General features: G+C 37.7%; 1 protein-coding gene across 3 annotated transcripts; it reads left to right on the top strand.

The window, feature by feature from the left end:
- The first annotated feature begins 327 nt into the window (after positions 1 to 327).
- On the top strand, positions 328 to 17,082 carry LOC139952500 (uncharacterized). 3 transcript variants are annotated; one of them, XM_071951644.1, is made up of 12 exons: positions 328 to 466; positions 1,721 to 1,847; positions 3,808 to 3,936; positions 5,126 to 5,354; positions 6,040 to 6,096; positions 6,852 to 7,048; positions 7,562 to 7,778; positions 8,757 to 8,984; positions 9,652 to 9,843; positions 10,739 to 10,821; positions 11,557 to 11,700; positions 12,459 to 17,082. In XM_071951644.1, exons 6-12 carry the CDS (start codon positions 6,872 to 6,874, stop codon positions 12,477 to 12,479), a joined length of 1,062 nt encoding a protein of 353 aa, XP_071807745.1. In that variant the 5' UTR covers positions 328 to 466; positions 1,721 to 1,847; positions 3,808 to 3,936; positions 5,126 to 5,354; positions 6,040 to 6,096; positions 6,852 to 6,871; the 3' UTR covers positions 12,480 to 17,082. The 3 variants fall into 3 exon arrangements, with proteins under 3 accessions (XP_071807745.1, XP_071807746.1, XP_071807747.1); XM_071951646.1 differs by lacking the exon at positions 328 to 466 and adding an exon at positions 490 to 721; XM_071951645.1 differs by lacking the exon at positions 1,721 to 1,847.
- Positions 17,083 to 18,294: the final 1,212 nt, after the last annotated feature.

Genomic DNA, 18,294 nt, shown 5'->3' with positions numbered 1-18,294 from the left:
TCTTCTTGAGGGCACTCTCATAATAACAAACTGGCGGCGCACCACACTAATCATTTCTGGAAATTGATGCGCGAGCTAGTTTGAATAATTTATAACCCCACAACTTTTTCTTGATTTAGGACGTTCACGCGGTCGTGAAATTAATAGATTGTGTAATTATAAGAGACTATCACAGCATGTGGTTTTGGTATTTCATTATTTAGGAGATTTGATAAATTTTAGCTTTTAGTTGGTCCTATTTGGCTTTGTAATTATTCAGGATTGACTCGTGAGAACAGGCAGGTCAGGTCATCATACATGTCGCCGGTCGACGGTCAGAGGTAACACATAATTATGTACACATGTACATACACAACAACGTTATGATGTGTCATCGCTAATGCTACGCTCCGCTCCAGCAGACATCGCACGGAGGCTAGAAACCATCGTTTATAAATAAATGCCGACATAAGCAGAAAACCTCAAGGTAAGTCACAAGTCTCATGTGTGTGGGGTCATGGATCAAGAGGCCAGGGATCGGGGCGTAACCAGGGTAGTAGATCAGAAAGTACATTTTTGTCAAATGTCATAATCAATTATTATAATAAAAATATTTCGTAGCGTCATACATACGTTATTGATTGACCCTCATTCATATGTTTTCGAACCCCAACTTTGATTCCCGTTTATCGCGAGATTGTGCAAGCTGCACCGGTGACAGAAGCTATGCAGTTTACTCACGGTATGTACTTTCATCAGGCTTAATCATGCTGAGAATAAAGTTTCCTGTCGTTGGTTATGCTCAAACATTTATAAATGATTGATTTTTGGTTCAAATCACTAGTGCATTGCCATCATTCAAAATCAAATGAGTCAAACAAACATCATCCAACCTCGAAAGTTCAAAACAACATTACTATCTGCTAGATTGAGTTTCATTCTGCTTTAGTCACTAGATGGATCACTTGAGGTGGTTACTATTTGGGATTCTATGGTGTGCCAATATGGGGAAAAAAATTAAAAAAATTTAAAGCCATTGGACCCTTTCGGTAAACAGTGTTGTCCAAGGCCCACACTTTGTGTACCACAACTTCTATATCAAATAATAAACATGTGAAAATTTAGGCTCAATCGGTCATCGGAGTCGGGAGAAAACAATGGAAAACCCCACCCTTGTTTCCTCGCGTTTCGCCGTGTCATGACATGTGTTTAAAATAAATCCGTAATTCTCGTTAACGAGAATTTATATTGTTTTGCTGTTTTTTCAAAAAGTAAAGCATTTCATGGGATAATATTTCAAGAGAAGTCTTTCACCATTGCCTTCTGTAAATCCTGTAAGTTATTTGTAAATCTGTGAACTTTTATTTTTTTTTTCTGAACCGAAAGGGACCAATGGCTTAAGTGAAAATGACGAACAAAAACTGTTTTTAATTAACTGCATACTGTAATAAATTCTGATAAGCGTAATAAATATTAAGTCTACATTAAAGAGAAAATATCATGGATTGATTGGTTTTTATCTCCTGAAACCATACATTACTGGTCTAAAATGGGGGAAAATGGATTTTTATGAAGTGTGTGTGCTTCAAAATCAAGGGGAGTGCGGTGTTTTACTTTCTTGCCTTATGATATCTCTGAATTATAATATTATAGTAGCCATAATGCCTTAGGACAAAAATGTCATTAATTTTGTTAAGTAGTAATTGAATAATATTTTTGATTTATTTTGCACGCCATGTAGCTTCTGATTATTCAATAAAATACCAACCAATGAAAGGTGTGAAAACATATGATGTTGCTCCAATGTCGTGCATGCATAAGCACTGTTAATGGCGGACTGTCTCTCGCAACGTAAAACACCATGAAGTGTAAGTGTTATTGTTAAAAAATTGGATAGATGATTTGAAAAAAAAAATTTCAGTTTTTGATTGTGAACAATTTATCCTACTGAAAACACATGACACCAGGATATATATCACACATTGACACTACAGCAGTGAGTGTAACAGGTCGTCTTTCATATTGTCATTGTTATTAGCGCTAACTGCCACCAGCAGCAGCCAACCTAAACCACTGGTACTTCCAGTTCCACCTCTTCGGTTCATTCAGTATCTCGCATTGGGTTGATAGATGAGGGTCCTTGTCAAAATTTTACCACCATTGTGATGATTGATAAAATAATTCAAAGGTCAATTGCATACTATCCCACAGCTCATGATGAGTCATAATTCATTAAAAAAACACCACCTTGTGACCTTGAGTCGTATGTAGCAGGGGACTACAGCTACGTAGTCACGGTGGTTAGCGTGGTTTTATTTAGTGACCACACTATGTACACATCACTCACATGTACATTTAGTGTGTAGGGACTGTAGTGTATACTGTACTGTATCATGCTACTTCTAGAAACTATAAGGCTCCATATAGTTTCTAGAAGTAATGTAGCATATAAATATGGGGTTGACTATGGCATGCTTAAAGTACATGAATTATTGGGTTGACTTATCACACGTAAACTATGATTGTTCTTGGTTAGGGGCCCAATTCGTGTACTGCATGTTTGTTCATTCGTTTCACAGCATGAAGTAACGTGACAGAGTTCTCACGATTGGGTCCAAACTACATAATTTTATGCTTAGCCTCACGGGTGATCAATTTGGACTCAGACATATTTTATACCCTACACCTCTCATAGCTTTGTACACGACACACCCCGTCTTGTATCCGTGTAGCCACCACCTTGGTAGATGCCAGTTTGGTTCTGATATTTAATTCCATAACATCTTTAAACAGCAACAGCAGGAGAAAATTTTGAAAGTAGGGATAGGGGGGCTTTTTTGATATCAAAGTAGGCCTAATATATGAATTTTTGAAAACATTATGCAAAGAATAAATATTGTTGCTGAGAATGGATGTCACCTTAGATCATAAAGACATTTTAAACTCGGGCATATAACTCCTATTTACACACATCTAATCCACAAATTGAGTTGGACAAGGACAATTATAATTAAATGTGCTACGTCAGATTTTTGGCAACAAACATTAAAAAAAAATAAATTTTGTTGAGTGAATGGTATTTCAAAGAGTATCACCCGCCCGCTCTAACGAAAACAAGTTTTACTTTTAATGGTCAGGAACCATGATAAAAATTAAAAACGTTTCTTATAAAACACATTAGAATTGGTCACATGATATATTGTCGGGATCCTGACAAAAACTAATTTTGAGCACTTTATTTCACTGCTACTAATAATTGGCGGACTTTTTAGAGCAATGGCTTTAATGAAAGCTTGTTACTTTCTCGACCCCCATTAAAATACCTTTTGAATTTTAAATCAAAATTTTGGGGTAAAATCAGCCAAAAATCTGATATAGCATCTTAAAGTAGGACGGAGTACATTCAATGGAGGGAAGGGGGAGCAGCTCTTAATCAAGGGCTTTAATACACAGTTTGGCTGTCAAGTGTGCACAGGAACTTGCATGTAGATGAGATTCCTTGGCAAACACATTATTTAGGACTCTTCTACACATATGATGTATTAGTGTTTATTTATGTTTTAATAAGGTTTTCAGTGTATGTAGCACTTTTTGTCGTCGGGTCACTTGTCTGCTAGTAGTGAGACCACTTTCCTTAACTAAAGCATATTACAGAAACAATTGATGTCACGATTTTCTTGCCCAATGCTATAGGGCCTAATCACTAGCCTAAGTCCTGCTTAGGTAAATTTCAAACTCTGATTTACCCTAGATACTTATGGTTGTAAAGTATGAGTGTCTAACTAAAGAGATTAAAGACATTTTAATACTTTGACTGTTTGTGATCAGATGAAGTTATTCCCAGACAGCTTTTAACTGAAGGAGAGAGCGGCGGCGGAATTGTCATTAAATCAACTTCAACACCCTCCTGAAGATGTTCGTCAAATGGTGCAATAGAAACTCCTAAAAGGAAGACAGGTACTTAATTTTAAAAACTGATATAAAAAAAGGTGTACAGCAAACTATTTCACTTGAATAGTTGCTTTTCAAAATTCATCAAAATTCCTCGTAACAGACTCAAACTCTGAATTGGCAATCATCAATGTGTTAGACAAAATGCAGTACTTGCCTTTTTCGCGTTTCAACCTTAGTATGACCAGCTTCTTAAACCTTTTCAAAATTTTGTTTTAGAAAAAAAAAATTTCTTTCTCACCAAACAAATTATATACTGTTGGTTTGTGCTGTACTTGCTGGTACATCCCAAAGTCAATAGTTCTTGAGTGATGATGCCCCTAACCTTCAGAAAAAATGTTTGATATGTTTGATAATGGCGCTTTCGGAATTACATCAAATAGATTGTATAATGTATCCATTGCCACTGGAAGAGGTACTCAGATGTACAGAAATAATGCCCTTTGAAATACTTCTGTATTGCTGAGGATACTTTTACCAAAACCTCGAGAAGCTACCTACCAAAAACATTTCAACCTGCCTTCTAAAGTTCAGATCTTCCATGGGAAGAAATGTTTTGCTTTCACAACGGGAGGTTTACGACCTGAAGATGCATTGATAAAAGTTGTTTTTATATTGCTCGGCCTCAACATGGTCTTAGCAAGAACTTGCCACGACCAATTACTCATCAAAGTGCTTCTCTGTTGGAGGCCAGTACTTTATGAACTCATGGTGAACTTAATAAAGTACAATGGCAAATGATTTACAGGGTTTACTGGTTTGGACAAACTCATATCTGCATGTATTGTCAGGGGTACTACAGGATTGCTGATTTTATTTATCAAAGAGGTCAAATCTAAATGTGAGGTCAGATGTGATTCCCTGCTCTTGCAAAGGCAATGATTATGTCTGTGGACAAACACGGTCTTTTGATTAGGGGCGAATTCAGAATTAAACAATCGGTAACTCGGGGTAAATCTTCATTTCCCCCTTGGGTATAGGTCTAGGCAGTTTTTATCACACTGAAGTCATTTCAAAACTCTCCAAACTGAAGAGTTGTCAATTTTCATCTATGTTCTGTGTGCTGTGACAAGCTGTTTTAACAAGCTATTTTCTATGCTAAGGAAGTGGACACAAAACTTGCAAACACATCGTATGCTTGTGACATCATTTTATCAGGAATTTTATCAGGAATAACACTATTCTTTGATTTCAGTTCTTTTATTATACAGTAGTAAGTGGGCTCTCTAGCGGATTGATCAAGTGATGTGATGAACCACATACAATCAGACGGGACTCTTGATTGATTGATTGATTGATTGATTGATTGATTGATTGATTGATTGATTGATTGATTGATTGATTGATTGACTGAATGATATTGGTTGATTGATTAGCTCGTTGATTGACTGCTAGCTTAATTGACTCACTCGGAACTTCCACAGGTTAGTGTTTTGTCAGCAGAAGATGTTTTTCAAATTAATTTTACATTTACACACAGGGTCAGACAATGCATTGTTTTTAAACTACAATGCCACATTATCTTTAAAATAATAAATTGCAGTAAAATGGGGGCTTGCTTAAGAAAAAAGCAAACAGAAACTTAGCAAGAAGGCCCCCCCCCCTCCTAGAACAAAAGGTACATTCCTTGTACCCCCTAAAATGTTACCCAAATAGTTGATATTATCTCCCTCAGTGTATGTATAACTTTTTATGTGCATTATCTCTCGGATAGTACAATTTGAGGTCCAAAGTTCAACCTGGAGTAAAGATAATTAAAGTTTAACAGTCCAGAAATTAACTTTGGTTTGTCATCAGCACGTGTCTACAAATGGTCAAAGTATGAAAGTATTGTCTTATTTCTTTTCCTCACCAACTCAAAAAGTTCCTTGTATCATGCACATCCAATTAAGCTCAAACATTATTTAAGATTATTATTTGGTTTTATCCATACATCAATGTTCATTTAGCACTGTATACTCAGTACTTTCCCAAGCCCTTTGGAAAAAATACACATGTATAGGGTGGAAATCAAACCCATTACGGTTGCCAATACAGAGCAGATGTCTAACCACTAGAAACACTTCATGCGGAAACATTTTTTTTAAATCTCTTTCTCTTCAACCACAGGTGTTTCGGTTCTCAACATTAACATTTATTAGCAACAGCTTCAGGGCTTTTAACAAAGTAAGTTTTTATGGTCATTCATTTTCAGAGTATTTTCTCCCTTTACAACACAATCCATTTTCTTATAGTATGTAACAGTGCGCGTCACGTGGGGGTGTTTAAACCTTTGTTTATAACCGGTTGTGAGCTGAGACTCCGCGCTAGTCTTGATGCAAGACGTTTCTTGTTACGGGCGATGCAGGCATTGTCGATGAGTTGGCCGCGCTGTGTGTGAAAGGAAAACCAGCGAATATGCACCAAGACTATACGCGCATGCACACAAACGGAACCGAACACTGTTGTTTGGTTTATCATTACACAGTGAGTATTGAAAAACACCAGACTTTTTCAAGTCCTTCGTACAGGCAGGATGCTAAAATTGCTGGCCTCAGGTTTTCAATCTACATGTAGTAATGAGTTTACCAGCCTAATGCCCTGATGCTTAAATCGCTGGCCCCAGGTTTTCAATCTAGTCGTGACTTTACCAGCCCAATGCTAAAACCGCAGGCCTCAGGTTTTCAATCTAGTAAGAGTTTACCCGCCCAATGCTAAAATCGCTGGCCTCAAGTTTTCAATCTAGTCGTTAGCTTACGGCCCGACGCTAAAATCACTGGCCTTTGGTCTGCAGTCTTGTGTCAATTTCCATTGACTTAACTATTGAGCTGTACACATGTATTGACAATTAAAAGAAAGGATTCCTTAAAGAAAGTTTTGATTGAAGCTTAAAAAAGATTGTATTAATTTGAAAGTTTTGAATAATTTAATTTTCCATTGAGAGTCAACAAAAGGTTGAGTTATGGGTCGCTACACAGGAAAGAGCTGTCGCTTTGTAGTGATGATGACACTGACGACAACCTTCTTCGTAGTGGAGCTTGTTACTGGTTACACCACTAAGTCACTGGCCTTAGTGTCGGACTCCTTCCACATGCTGTCTGACATCATTGCTTTGCTCATCGGTTTCCTTGCCATAAGAGTAAGTATAAAACAGTGTCACATCCAGGGTTCGTGGTACCCCCAGAAGCAATGCGTCGCCGTGGTCAATTAATTAGACGGCAAGACTTGCAATCACAAGGTTGTGGGTTCGCTACTGGCAAGGCTAAATCGCTTCAAAAACACTTGAATAAGTATTTCCGTCTAGTTATGAATCACAATTTACTGATATGTGGATTTCATAATCATGTACATGTAAAACCAATGTTCCTATGAGTGAGGTTGGGTGTTGACAGCCTGGCATTTATATCACTTTGCAAAAACTTTGCTATGTTCCGTTGGTGGGAAGCAGTGTTGGATGTGAGTCCAGCCTGGGCCTTGAGGCTGATTCAGACAGCTGTGGTCTAATGAGCCCCATACCCTTGGCCTCAGAAATTTATCTCAACAAGATTAGAGGACAGAGTGTTTATTGTAACGTTGGGAAAGGTTGGCCAGAAATTGTTGCAGGGGATGCTAAAGAATAATTCAGCTGTTTTTGTTCATCTTATGTAAACAGATATCAAAGAGTAACACAACTGGATGGCAACGAGCTGAAGTGTTGGGAGCTCTTGTTAACTCGGTTTTACTTATGGCCCTTTGTTTTACCATCTTTGTGGATGCGATCCAACGATTGATCTACTTGGAGACTATTGAGAACCCGGTGCTGATCTTAATTGTTGGCAGTATAGGTTTGGTCATCAATGGAATTGGGCTATGCTTATTTGGCGGTCATGGTGAGTCTAGGCCTCATGACTGATTGCTGTGTGATTTTCTTAGGTCGAACTCAGTGGCTACATTTTAAAATGTCAAGAAACATTTTTTAAAAAAATTCCATTGTTTGGCATTACAGTGGCTTTATGAAGCTGGTTCAATCCAATACCAACCATCCTCATGTCATACAAGGTTGAGTATTGAGAGAGGAGTGTTACGCCTACTTGTGTGTCTAATCATTTGTAGATGTTGCTTGCCAGATATAGGTAGAGGTGGCCACCCCCCTCCTCCAACAACTGTTTCCTAAATGTAACTCATGACTTTCCACTTGTAAAGAGGTATTACCCCCCTAAACTCCTCTGAAGAACTCTTGAGATTCCAAGCACACATTGAATAATAATAATAATAATAATAAGACTTGTAATGCGCACATATCCACCCTGCTGGGTGTTCAAGGCGCAGAATGGCCCATATCGAGTAACAAATGCTAGCCTCAGACACTATCCAGGCAGGGAGAATGATTGACACCCATTTTCTTGGTCAGAAAGTGCCCTTGCTTAATCAAGGGTACAATAGTTTTAATTAAACCATACAACCAACCTGTGAACAAAACAGAATCATAAATTATTTTGGGTTGGACGAAGAAACATTTACTACAGCTGGACTTGAACATGTGGCTTTGCAGTAATGTACCATCTACAATCCCGTCCAAAATGCTTGGGCCATTTGACATTAAACATACCTTTCCCGCCACCTGTGTCCACGCTCAATATTTATAGCCCCAGCTGGTGCGCATTGAATGGTGCCTGGGTTGGATGCACAACATGATATCGTCGTGATTGAAGCCCTATTAATGTTGCCAATCTTTACGTTTTCTCAGAATCTTTGTTATTGGATACAAGCCAGAAGCCATTCAACCTGATTTACTAGATACAAAATTCCAATTTTTATTTGAGTAGGCAAATTTAGTATAATATTATCAACATTATTAATTTTTCCAGGTGGGGCACATGGTCACACCCATGGAATTAGTGGGAACCACACCAACACCAACAAATCAGAATGGCACAAGTTAGAGTCAACAGAAGCTGCAACCAATGAAGACGTAGAAAATGGTGTCAGTGTTCAACAGCCACTTCAGAATGAAACAACTTCCCACTCACCAGAGGACATCCTGGAAGTTGACATCAACCGAAGAGAGGAAGAAATGAGAGAGAAATGTGAAAAAGGTGAGACTTGGCTCAAGTTTAAGTCTGTTGGCTCAAGTTAACCATAAGTCTACTAGCTCACTGTTAATGCGCTCACTGATCATAACTTTGGACTCTTTGTACATCCACCTTCGCCCCCTTCATGATCACCTCATGCCCGCAATTGCGGCATGCTCTAATATAACTCAAATGCTTTCCTACAAACTGCTCTCATCGATCATAACCTTCATCGCACCTCCACCTTCCCCCACTTTACAATCACATCATGCCTGCAAGTGCTGCAGGCTCTATTATAACTAAAAGGATATCCTACAATCACCTTTACCACTCGCCTGTCACTCAAACCCATATACCTAACCTTAACCAAAGATAGTACCTTGCCTTGACTCAACGACTTCCATAACCAGCAAAACTCTGCCTTTCACCATCCACAACCCACCTAAACTATCATGCTTAATGTCGCAACAGGACTCCATTGTCACTAAAATGGTATCTTTCATTATACTCATTCCTCATCCACACACACAGTATCGCCCATTACCCCATGCTTGATGTACTTCACTGTGCCTCAAACCCCTCAAAAAAGATGTACCTGTACTCTATAGTTTCTCCTTTTCTATAGAATTTGCTTGTATTGACGATCGAGACGGGCCTACTTCTAAATTTATTTTAAACTTTACCTCTTCAGAATCGTCATCCAACGCCCATCTGAACATGAGGGGTGTATTTCTGCATGTTCTTGGTGACGCACTAGGCTCGGTCGTTGTGATAATCAGTGCCCTCTTCATCTGGTTGACTGACTTTGAATGGAGACATTATGTAGATCCGGCCATGAGTCTCATCATTGTTGCTATCATAACTGTGACTACCATACCTTTATGTAAGTGGCATCCTTGTTAACTGTGACTACCATACCTTTATGTAAGTGGCATCCTTGATAACTGTGACTACCATACCTTTATGTAAGTGGCATCCTTGATAACTGTGACTACCATACCTTTATTTAAGTGGCATCCTTGATAACTGTGACTACCAAACCTTTATGTAAGTGGCATCCTTTGATAACTGTGACTACCATACCTTTATGTAAGTGGCATCCTGATTAGACTGTTAAAGACAACAAGATCAACATCAAGTAGATTAGACTGTTAAAGACAACAAGATCAACATCAAGTAGATTAGACTGTTAAAGACAACAAGATCAACATCAAGTAGATTAGACTGTTAAAGACAACAAGATCAACATAAAGTAGATTAGATGTTCAAGACAGCATATTCAACACAAAGTAGATTAGACTGTTCACGACAGCAGGACCAACACAAAATAGATTAGACTGTTCACGACAGCAATATCAACACAAAGTAGATTAGACTGTTCACGACAGCAATATCATACTAAAAAGTAGATTAGACTGTTCCAGACAGCAGGACCAACACAAAGTAGATTAGACTGTTCAAGACAGCAATATCAACACAAAGTAGATTAGACTGTTCACGACAGCAATATCATACTAAAAAGTAGATTAGACTGTTCCAGACATCAATATCAACACAAAGTAGATTAGACTGTTCAAGACAGCAATATCAACACAAAGTAGATTAGACTGTTCACGACAGCAATATCATACTAAAAAGTAGATTAGACTGTTCCAGACAGCAGGACCAACACAAAGTAGATTAGACTGTTCGAACTTCTCAGCACCATTCCTGTATAAACTTGTATCCATTACCTATTTCATATTTTACTTAAAATAGTATTTTTTGGTTTATTTCAGTTCGACAATCCAGTAAGATTCTTATGCAGTCTTTACCACCAGAACTTAACATGAATGAAATCAGAGAACAGTGTCAGGTGAAGGTGAGTTTTTTATATCAGGGTAAAAATGAATGATAAAGAAGAGGCATTTAGATGCTCAGGTAAAACTCAACATTAGCAATAGTATGTATCAAATAATAAACCACAAGGGAAACTGACTGGGTACATTTTTAAATGATTTAGGATAGAACAAAGAAAAATTGACTAGAGCGGGATTTGAACCAACGACCTCCGGTTTAACGTGCCGGCGCTCTACCAACTGAGTTGGTGGTCTCCCAATTTTGTCAATATCTTTGTTCGGGGGTGCCTGTCAGAAGCCATTAAACCGCAAACTGCTGTGTAGCCAGGGATCACACCCGGGTAACGATACAACCTAGAAAGCGGCAGACAGGGGATGCGACTTTTTATATCAGATATCAAATAATAAACCACAAGGGAAACTGACTGGGTACATTTTTAAATGATTTTGGATTGAACAAAGAAAATTTGACTAGTGCGGGATTTGAACCAACGACCTCCGGTTTAACGTGCCAGCGCTCTACCAACTGAGCTATCTAGCCCTATGTTGGTGGTCTCCCAATTTTGTCAATATCTTTGTTCGGGGGGTGCCTATCAGAAGCCATTAAACCGCAAACTGTCGTGTGTATATATATAATGAATAAAGTAGATGGCCTTAGCTCTCGATCCAATCCGGACCTTCTTTAGATTTATATATATAAATACCTGGCTGTCAATCATTCAACTCTTTGGTCCAAAACATGCTTATTTTTTCTTTAGGGTGTTGACAGGCAGACGTACGTAGCAACAGCTCACATCTTGTTCCACAACAAGGAAGATTATACAAACATGGCTGAAAATGTTAAAAGTTACCTTGACAACCAGAGAATTTATGCAGCGACGGTGTTGCCAGAGTCCTTACAAGTGAGTTTTCGCTATTAAACTATCTAGCCCTAGTGACAGTCTCCTTATTTGTCAGTATCTTAGTTCAGGGGGCACCAGCAGAAGTCCTACACACAACTGGGTGGTAGAGCACTGGCATGTTAGTTCCAAGGTCACACAGGTTCATATCCTGCAGTTAGGTCCAGGAACTTGCAGCAGCTAGGCCCAGGAACTTGCTGCAGTTAGGCCTAGGAACTAGCTTCAGTTAGTTCTAGGAACTCACTGCTGGTAGGCCCAGCAACTTGCTGCAGTTAGGCGCAGGAACTTGCTGCAGTTAGTTCTAGGAACTTGCTGACGCTAGGCCAAGGAACTCGCTGCAGTACGGGCCAGTAACTCGCTGATGCTAGGCCCAGCAACTTGCTGCAGTAAGGCCCAGGAACTTGCTGCAGTTAGGCCCAGGAACTCGCTGCAGTTACGCCCAGGAACTCGCTGCAGTTAGGCCCAGGAACTCGCGCAGTAAGGCCCAGGGAAGCGGTAGCCAGGGGCTCAACTTAAGGTGTTGGAACTTTTTTGTTTTAAATATCAAGTAATAAACCGCAAGGGAATCTGACTTAGGTAAATTTTAAATAAGATTATCTACTCCGCGGCAATAGAATAAAGCAAGACAACTCTCTAAGAACAAGCTCTACCTGGCAAGTAGATACACACATGGTGTTACCGCAAACCAAACATACATTGATACATCACCATGCAATGCCTCAAATCCTATATAAGATTTTTTTTGTCTGATATCTTTCTAGGACCTGAAGAGCAATACATGAACACACATCATAGAGCAGCCCAGGAGAATCATCGTTACAGCTGACAAGGACTGTCTTTTAGGGCAGGTAGGATCAAACCCTGCCATTATATTGATAACACATTTCACCGCACATCTAAAGAAGTGCTGTGACTGACATTTTTTGAAAAATGTGCTGTCAACTCAAATCACTAACATTATGTTTACATCAATTGGGCTCTGCATCAAAAGCTGCCACTTTGATGTGTAAGGGAAGGTTGTTGGCAGGAAGGTAGCCTACCTTAAAGTTAGTTTGTATTTCCAAAATTAAAGCTGCACATGAGTGTGAGAGTAAAAACAGTTTATATTTGTATCCCCAATGCAAAATTAACATCTAGTAAAACAGGGATGTGAGACCTTCGCGTTTACGCGGATATCTGCATTTTTTTATTTTCCCATTCCGCATTTATTTTTCAGGCTCCGCATTTTTAAAATTATTTTTACATCGAACAAAAGCACTCTCACACACAGAGAGACTGGCATTGGGAAGCACTTTAATTGCTATATAATTTTGACTAGTGAGTCGAGGGCTACAACCGGTAAATTTGCTTCGCGTTAGTCATTTATTTAAGCCGTTGTTGTTCGTTAAGTGCGATGTCCCATTATACTTACTCATGTTGCGTCCCGTTCCATCAAGAGAGGGCGCTTTTCTAAAAACTGTTAAAAAGCTAACACCTTGAGGCAAGACGTCTTTCACGTGTGCGCGGTACCTGACAACCAAGATGGCGTGCATCAGAGACCGTACTTTTGTCGAGCGGGGAACGGAGTTGGATAATAAAGCAAGGGTGGCAGATCGGCTTGTGCAAAACAAGTTTAAAGGCAGTGGACACTATTGGTAATTACTCAAAATAATTATTAGCATAAAACTTTACTTGGTAATGATTAATTGGGAGAGGTTGATGGTATAAAACATTGTGAGAAACGGCTCCCTCTGAAGAGACATAGTTTTTCAGAGAGAAGTATTTTTCCACGAATTTGATTTCAAAACCTCAAGTTTAGAATTTGAGGTCTCGAAATAAACCATCTAAAAGCACACAACTACGTGTGGCAAGGGGTTTCTTCTTTCATGATTATCTCTCAACTTCGACGACCGATTGAGCTCAAATTTTCACAGGTTTGTTATTTCATGTATATGTTGAGATACACCAAGTGAGAAGACTGGTCTTTGACAATAACCAATAGTGTCCACTGTCTTTAAATGGGAATGGCTAGACTTTGTCAACCAAGAATCAGGGGAGAAGCTTTCATAAGTCTTCAGACTGAAACAAAAACCGGGATGTCGTGTGTGTAGTTTGCGACAGAGAAACGAAATATGCCAGTCCAGGACGTATCGCACTTGTTGACTTCTTTGTTGAACATCTGTACGCGGAATCCAACAAAAACATTTTGGAAGCGAGAAAGAAGAACACATTGTTACCATGTAAGAACTATGGTCTATGTTTCTGTTACTGTTTTGTCTGCACTGCAGTTTAAAGTCTGATAACAGTCTTAGCACTTGCCCAAAATCTGGACATGTTTTCTGATAGGTGGCCCAAAATCCGGAAAATTTTCCTCGTTTTTTCCTGCGACCCCCGCACATGCCTGATTAAAATTAGTGGTATTATTTTCACAAAATAATCAACATTAACTGCACTTTTACACCAAATAAATAACCAATAAATGTTGATATTTTAATGATTTAATACAAAAACATTTCTGTCTTTGCCCTGCTTTTTTGCTCATCATCCCCAAAATGAAAATGCAAGTATATATTACTGGATTTGTTGTTAAAACATATATTCATCTTTAAAGGCACTGGACATGTTTTAGATTTACTCAAATTATATTTTACATTAGCATAAAAACTTAATTAGTAACAAGCAACAGAGAGCTGTTTAAATTATAAAACATTGTGAGAAACGACTCCTCCTGAAATGACGTTGTTTTTGAGAAAGAAGTATTTTCTCACTAAAATATTTGAATCTGAGAAAGACTCCAGACCTGAAGCCTTTATCAAGCATCTGAAAACAAATAAATTTGTGTTACAGGGCGTTGAATTCTTTCAGTATTTTATTGCAAGTTTGGAGACCAATTGGTCTGAGTCAAACATTTCACAGGTTTGTTATTTTCCACATATTTTGGGATACATCAAGTGAGATTACTGGTCTTTGACAATTACCAAAATGTGCCCAGTGCCTTAAATACATGCCAATTTTGTGAACACTGAAGAATGTGAACAAATCATGTGTTTAGTAGAATTTGTGACAAATTCTACTAAACACAGTATTTATATTTATATTTTTGTCTTAAATGTAGGTGTTTTTTGTATAAATGGACTTAACTTGTTCGGTTTTAAATCATGATTCAACATATTAAAAATCAATGCACAATAATTTCAATCCTCGCCTTAATCCCTTTTTACTAAAAAGTATTGAATGCACATTTTCTTGACCAGATTTTGTTGTTAGAATATCCATCCTTGTTATAAGTGAGATTTTATGGTAATATTTTGTACCAATGGCCTAACTAAGAGTCGGGTGCACAGAGGTTCTAGCACACCACCAAATTAATTTCCAAAACAAAAGGATTACTACATGTGAATCATTTATCTTTTCAGTACTCTAAACATTGACATTTTACAAAAATCCTAAAGTTTTAGAGGTTTGTGTGGAAACTCAGTAATTGTTTTATAAAATTATAGCTTATCTTGTAAGTTCCTATTCTCTTTAAAAATTAGACTTACACAAAATAATTGTCCTTACTCAAACAAAGACTCAAAATTTAAACAAGTCTTCCGATTTTTTTTAAGGCTTTCATTTGTACTTTGAAAGGTTCATATTTTTGTATGAAATGCAAGAAATATTTTGTACTGAAGTGTCTGTACATTTATTATGCAAGTCACATTAACAATTAAAACATGAAGATAATAAATGTTAACCTAAGGTGGATGATTCATCATTTATTTGTAGTGTTACGATCCAAAAATATCCGTCAATGTAAAGGGTTGACTTTGTAAGTGGATGACTTTGTAAGGGGTTGAATTATTCAGGGGTTGACTTTGTAAGGGGTTAACTTTGTAAGGGGGTGACTTTGTCAGGGGCGACTCTCTAAGGGGTGACTTTGTAAGGGGTGCCTTTGTAAGGGGATGGCTTTATAAGGGGCTGACTTTGTAAGCGGGCGCATTTGTAAGGGTCAGCTTTGTAATGGTGTGACTTTGTAAGGGGTGCCTTTGTAAGGGGATGACTTTATAAGGGACTGACTTTGTAAGCGGGCGCCTTTGTAAGGGTCAGCTTTGTAATGGGGTGACTTTGTAAGGTGGTGATCTGTAAGGGGGTGACATTGTATATGAAGGATTTGTGATGTTTTCTGGAAAGTACTACAACTAACTTCAAACTTCCAGAGCCCAGATCATTCTAGATCATTCATAAAAGATGGGCGCCGCCCACTAGGGTCAATGAACTTATATACAGATACTTATCGTTACGTGCGTTGTATGCGCGTAACGATATATGTACATGTACTATAGGTTCTCATAACAGTAGATACATTGCTGTTCAAAAAGACTTCCAATTTATATAACTTATCAGTGGAACAACCCGATTTATTAATTAAGTGTCCCTAACGTTTTTAATGTTTGATTAAAGAAATTACTAGACAATGAAATAAGATTTAGTCTCCCTGACTGCAAATATTGGTAGCTGTATATATTTGATCAAAGAAGGTCAGACAATGGTCTTACCAATGTTGCCCATGTGTTTTATGGGTGTCGATTTACGTGTGAGTTGCAGGATAACTGTTTTTTCCTGTTTAAGTTGAAAGCAGCTTCCTTTAAAATAATGTTAACACTTTTTAATTTCTAAAATTACCGCTACATTTAGAACAATTTCACTCTTTATCCCTTATGCTAAGCTAACATCTGTTAAAATGAGTGTTATTATTTGCACAAACAAATCATCACAACCTGCACTTTTACTCAAACATAATAATAGTTGTAGTTTATATGATTTACTGCAAACACAATTATGTCGTCGCACGCTTATAAACTCCCCACCCCCGATGAAAATGCCAGGTTATACCAATGGCTTTTTCGTTACAAAATATCATCATCTTTAATAGCACTTGACACATTTGGTAATTACTCAAAATATACATAAGCATAAAAACTTACTTGGTCACGAACAACGGAGAGCTGTTGATTATAGTATGAAACATTGTGAGAAAGAAGTAATGTCTCACTAAAAATAATGAATCTGAGAAAGACTTCAGGCATGAAGCTTTTCTCAGGAATCTAAAAGCACACAAATTAATTGTGTCACAAGGGTGGAACTCTCTTCGTTATTTTCTTTCAACTTCTGGGACCAATTGAGTCAAAATATTCACAGACTTGTTATTTTTTATTTTGAGCAAAATTAATTATATATAGAATATCCATCCTTTTTGTCAAAGTGAGATGTTCTAGTAATAATTTGCACCAGTGATGTAACTAAGGGTTGTGTGCACAGGGGCACCTCCCCATCACCCCCTTTATGTGGTAATTTCAATGTTTTTAAAACTATTTTCCTCTATTACATACAGTGTTTATTTCTGCATCCTCATCAGATTATTGTAAAGAGAACTAATAAAAACTTCAACTGCAGGTTTTGATGGTCAGAAGTTCCCCCCTTAAATAAATGGTGTTTAGTCAATAATGTGGTTTGACGAGACAATATTGCAACAGAAATGATATTTTTTACCAACAGGCTCGTCTTTCCAAACCCTCCAAAACAACATATCAAAAAAGTAGAACAAGTAATTAAGCAGGGGAATTATTCACGATTTGCCTAAATTAAAAATTGCACATTTCGCCTCTATTTTCACTTATGTTTGTATGCAAACGCACTGTTAGAAGAAAATTAATACTATTTTCACATCAAATTTGGATGCAAAAGTCTCTTTTGAAACCCTTCAAAACAAAGTATCAACAAGGTAGACAACAAAGTATCAACAAGGTAGAGAAAACATAGTAGGATTACGCGCGTATCACAATGCACTATAAATTAATGAAATATTTGACTGCCCCTTTAAATTAAGTTTGACCCTTGGACTGAGCACCACGAGGTCAGGAAGATAATAATCTTGTAAAGTTTTGAACCTCCCTAACATCTACTGACGTAGTGGTGCCCGGTCCAAGACTTAAAGGAGTAGTCAATATTGCAAAACACGTAATCTTAATTAAACAAATTTATTTAAATTATATTGGACTACTGGGCTATGGATAATAAATGTAATTTTGTCCTAAAGTTTGGAACCTCCTTAGCATATTCCGGTCTAGTGGTGATCGGTCAAATGCATCATTATACTTTAAAGGGACGGTCAAATATTTCATTTATTTTTTTGTGGATTTCATACACACATACTCTTAATTAATCAAATTTAATAATACAATACTGGAATCCCCACGACCGGGCTAAAGATAATAATTTTATAAAGTTTGGAACCTCCCTGAACTGCTAACATCTGACCCAGTGGTGCCCGATCCAAATGCGTCAAATATAATTTAAAGTGCAGTCAAAAAGTTCATAATGAATCACAGTGTATTAAAATATGCACGTATATTCCTAATTAGATAAACTAAATTAAACAATACCGGAACCCCCATGACTGGGCTGAAGATAATAATAATAATTTAATAAAGTTTGGAACCTCCCTAACATCTTCCGACCAATGGTAATAAGCGTCAAACATCATTTTTAAAGGAACAGTCATTGTTGCATTTCTTGTTAGTGCTAACATCTTCCGACCAATGGTAATAAGCGTCAAACATCATTTTTAAAGGAACA

The sequence above is a fragment of the Asterias amurensis genome, chromosome 20, assembly GCF_032118995.1.
Source record: "Asterias amurensis chromosome 20, ASM3211899v1".
NCBI classification, from domain to species: Eukaryota; Metazoa; Echinodermata; class Asteroidea; order Forcipulatida; family Asteriidae; genus Asterias; species Asterias amurensis.
This window is presented reverse-complemented; position numbering and strand designations above follow the sequence as displayed.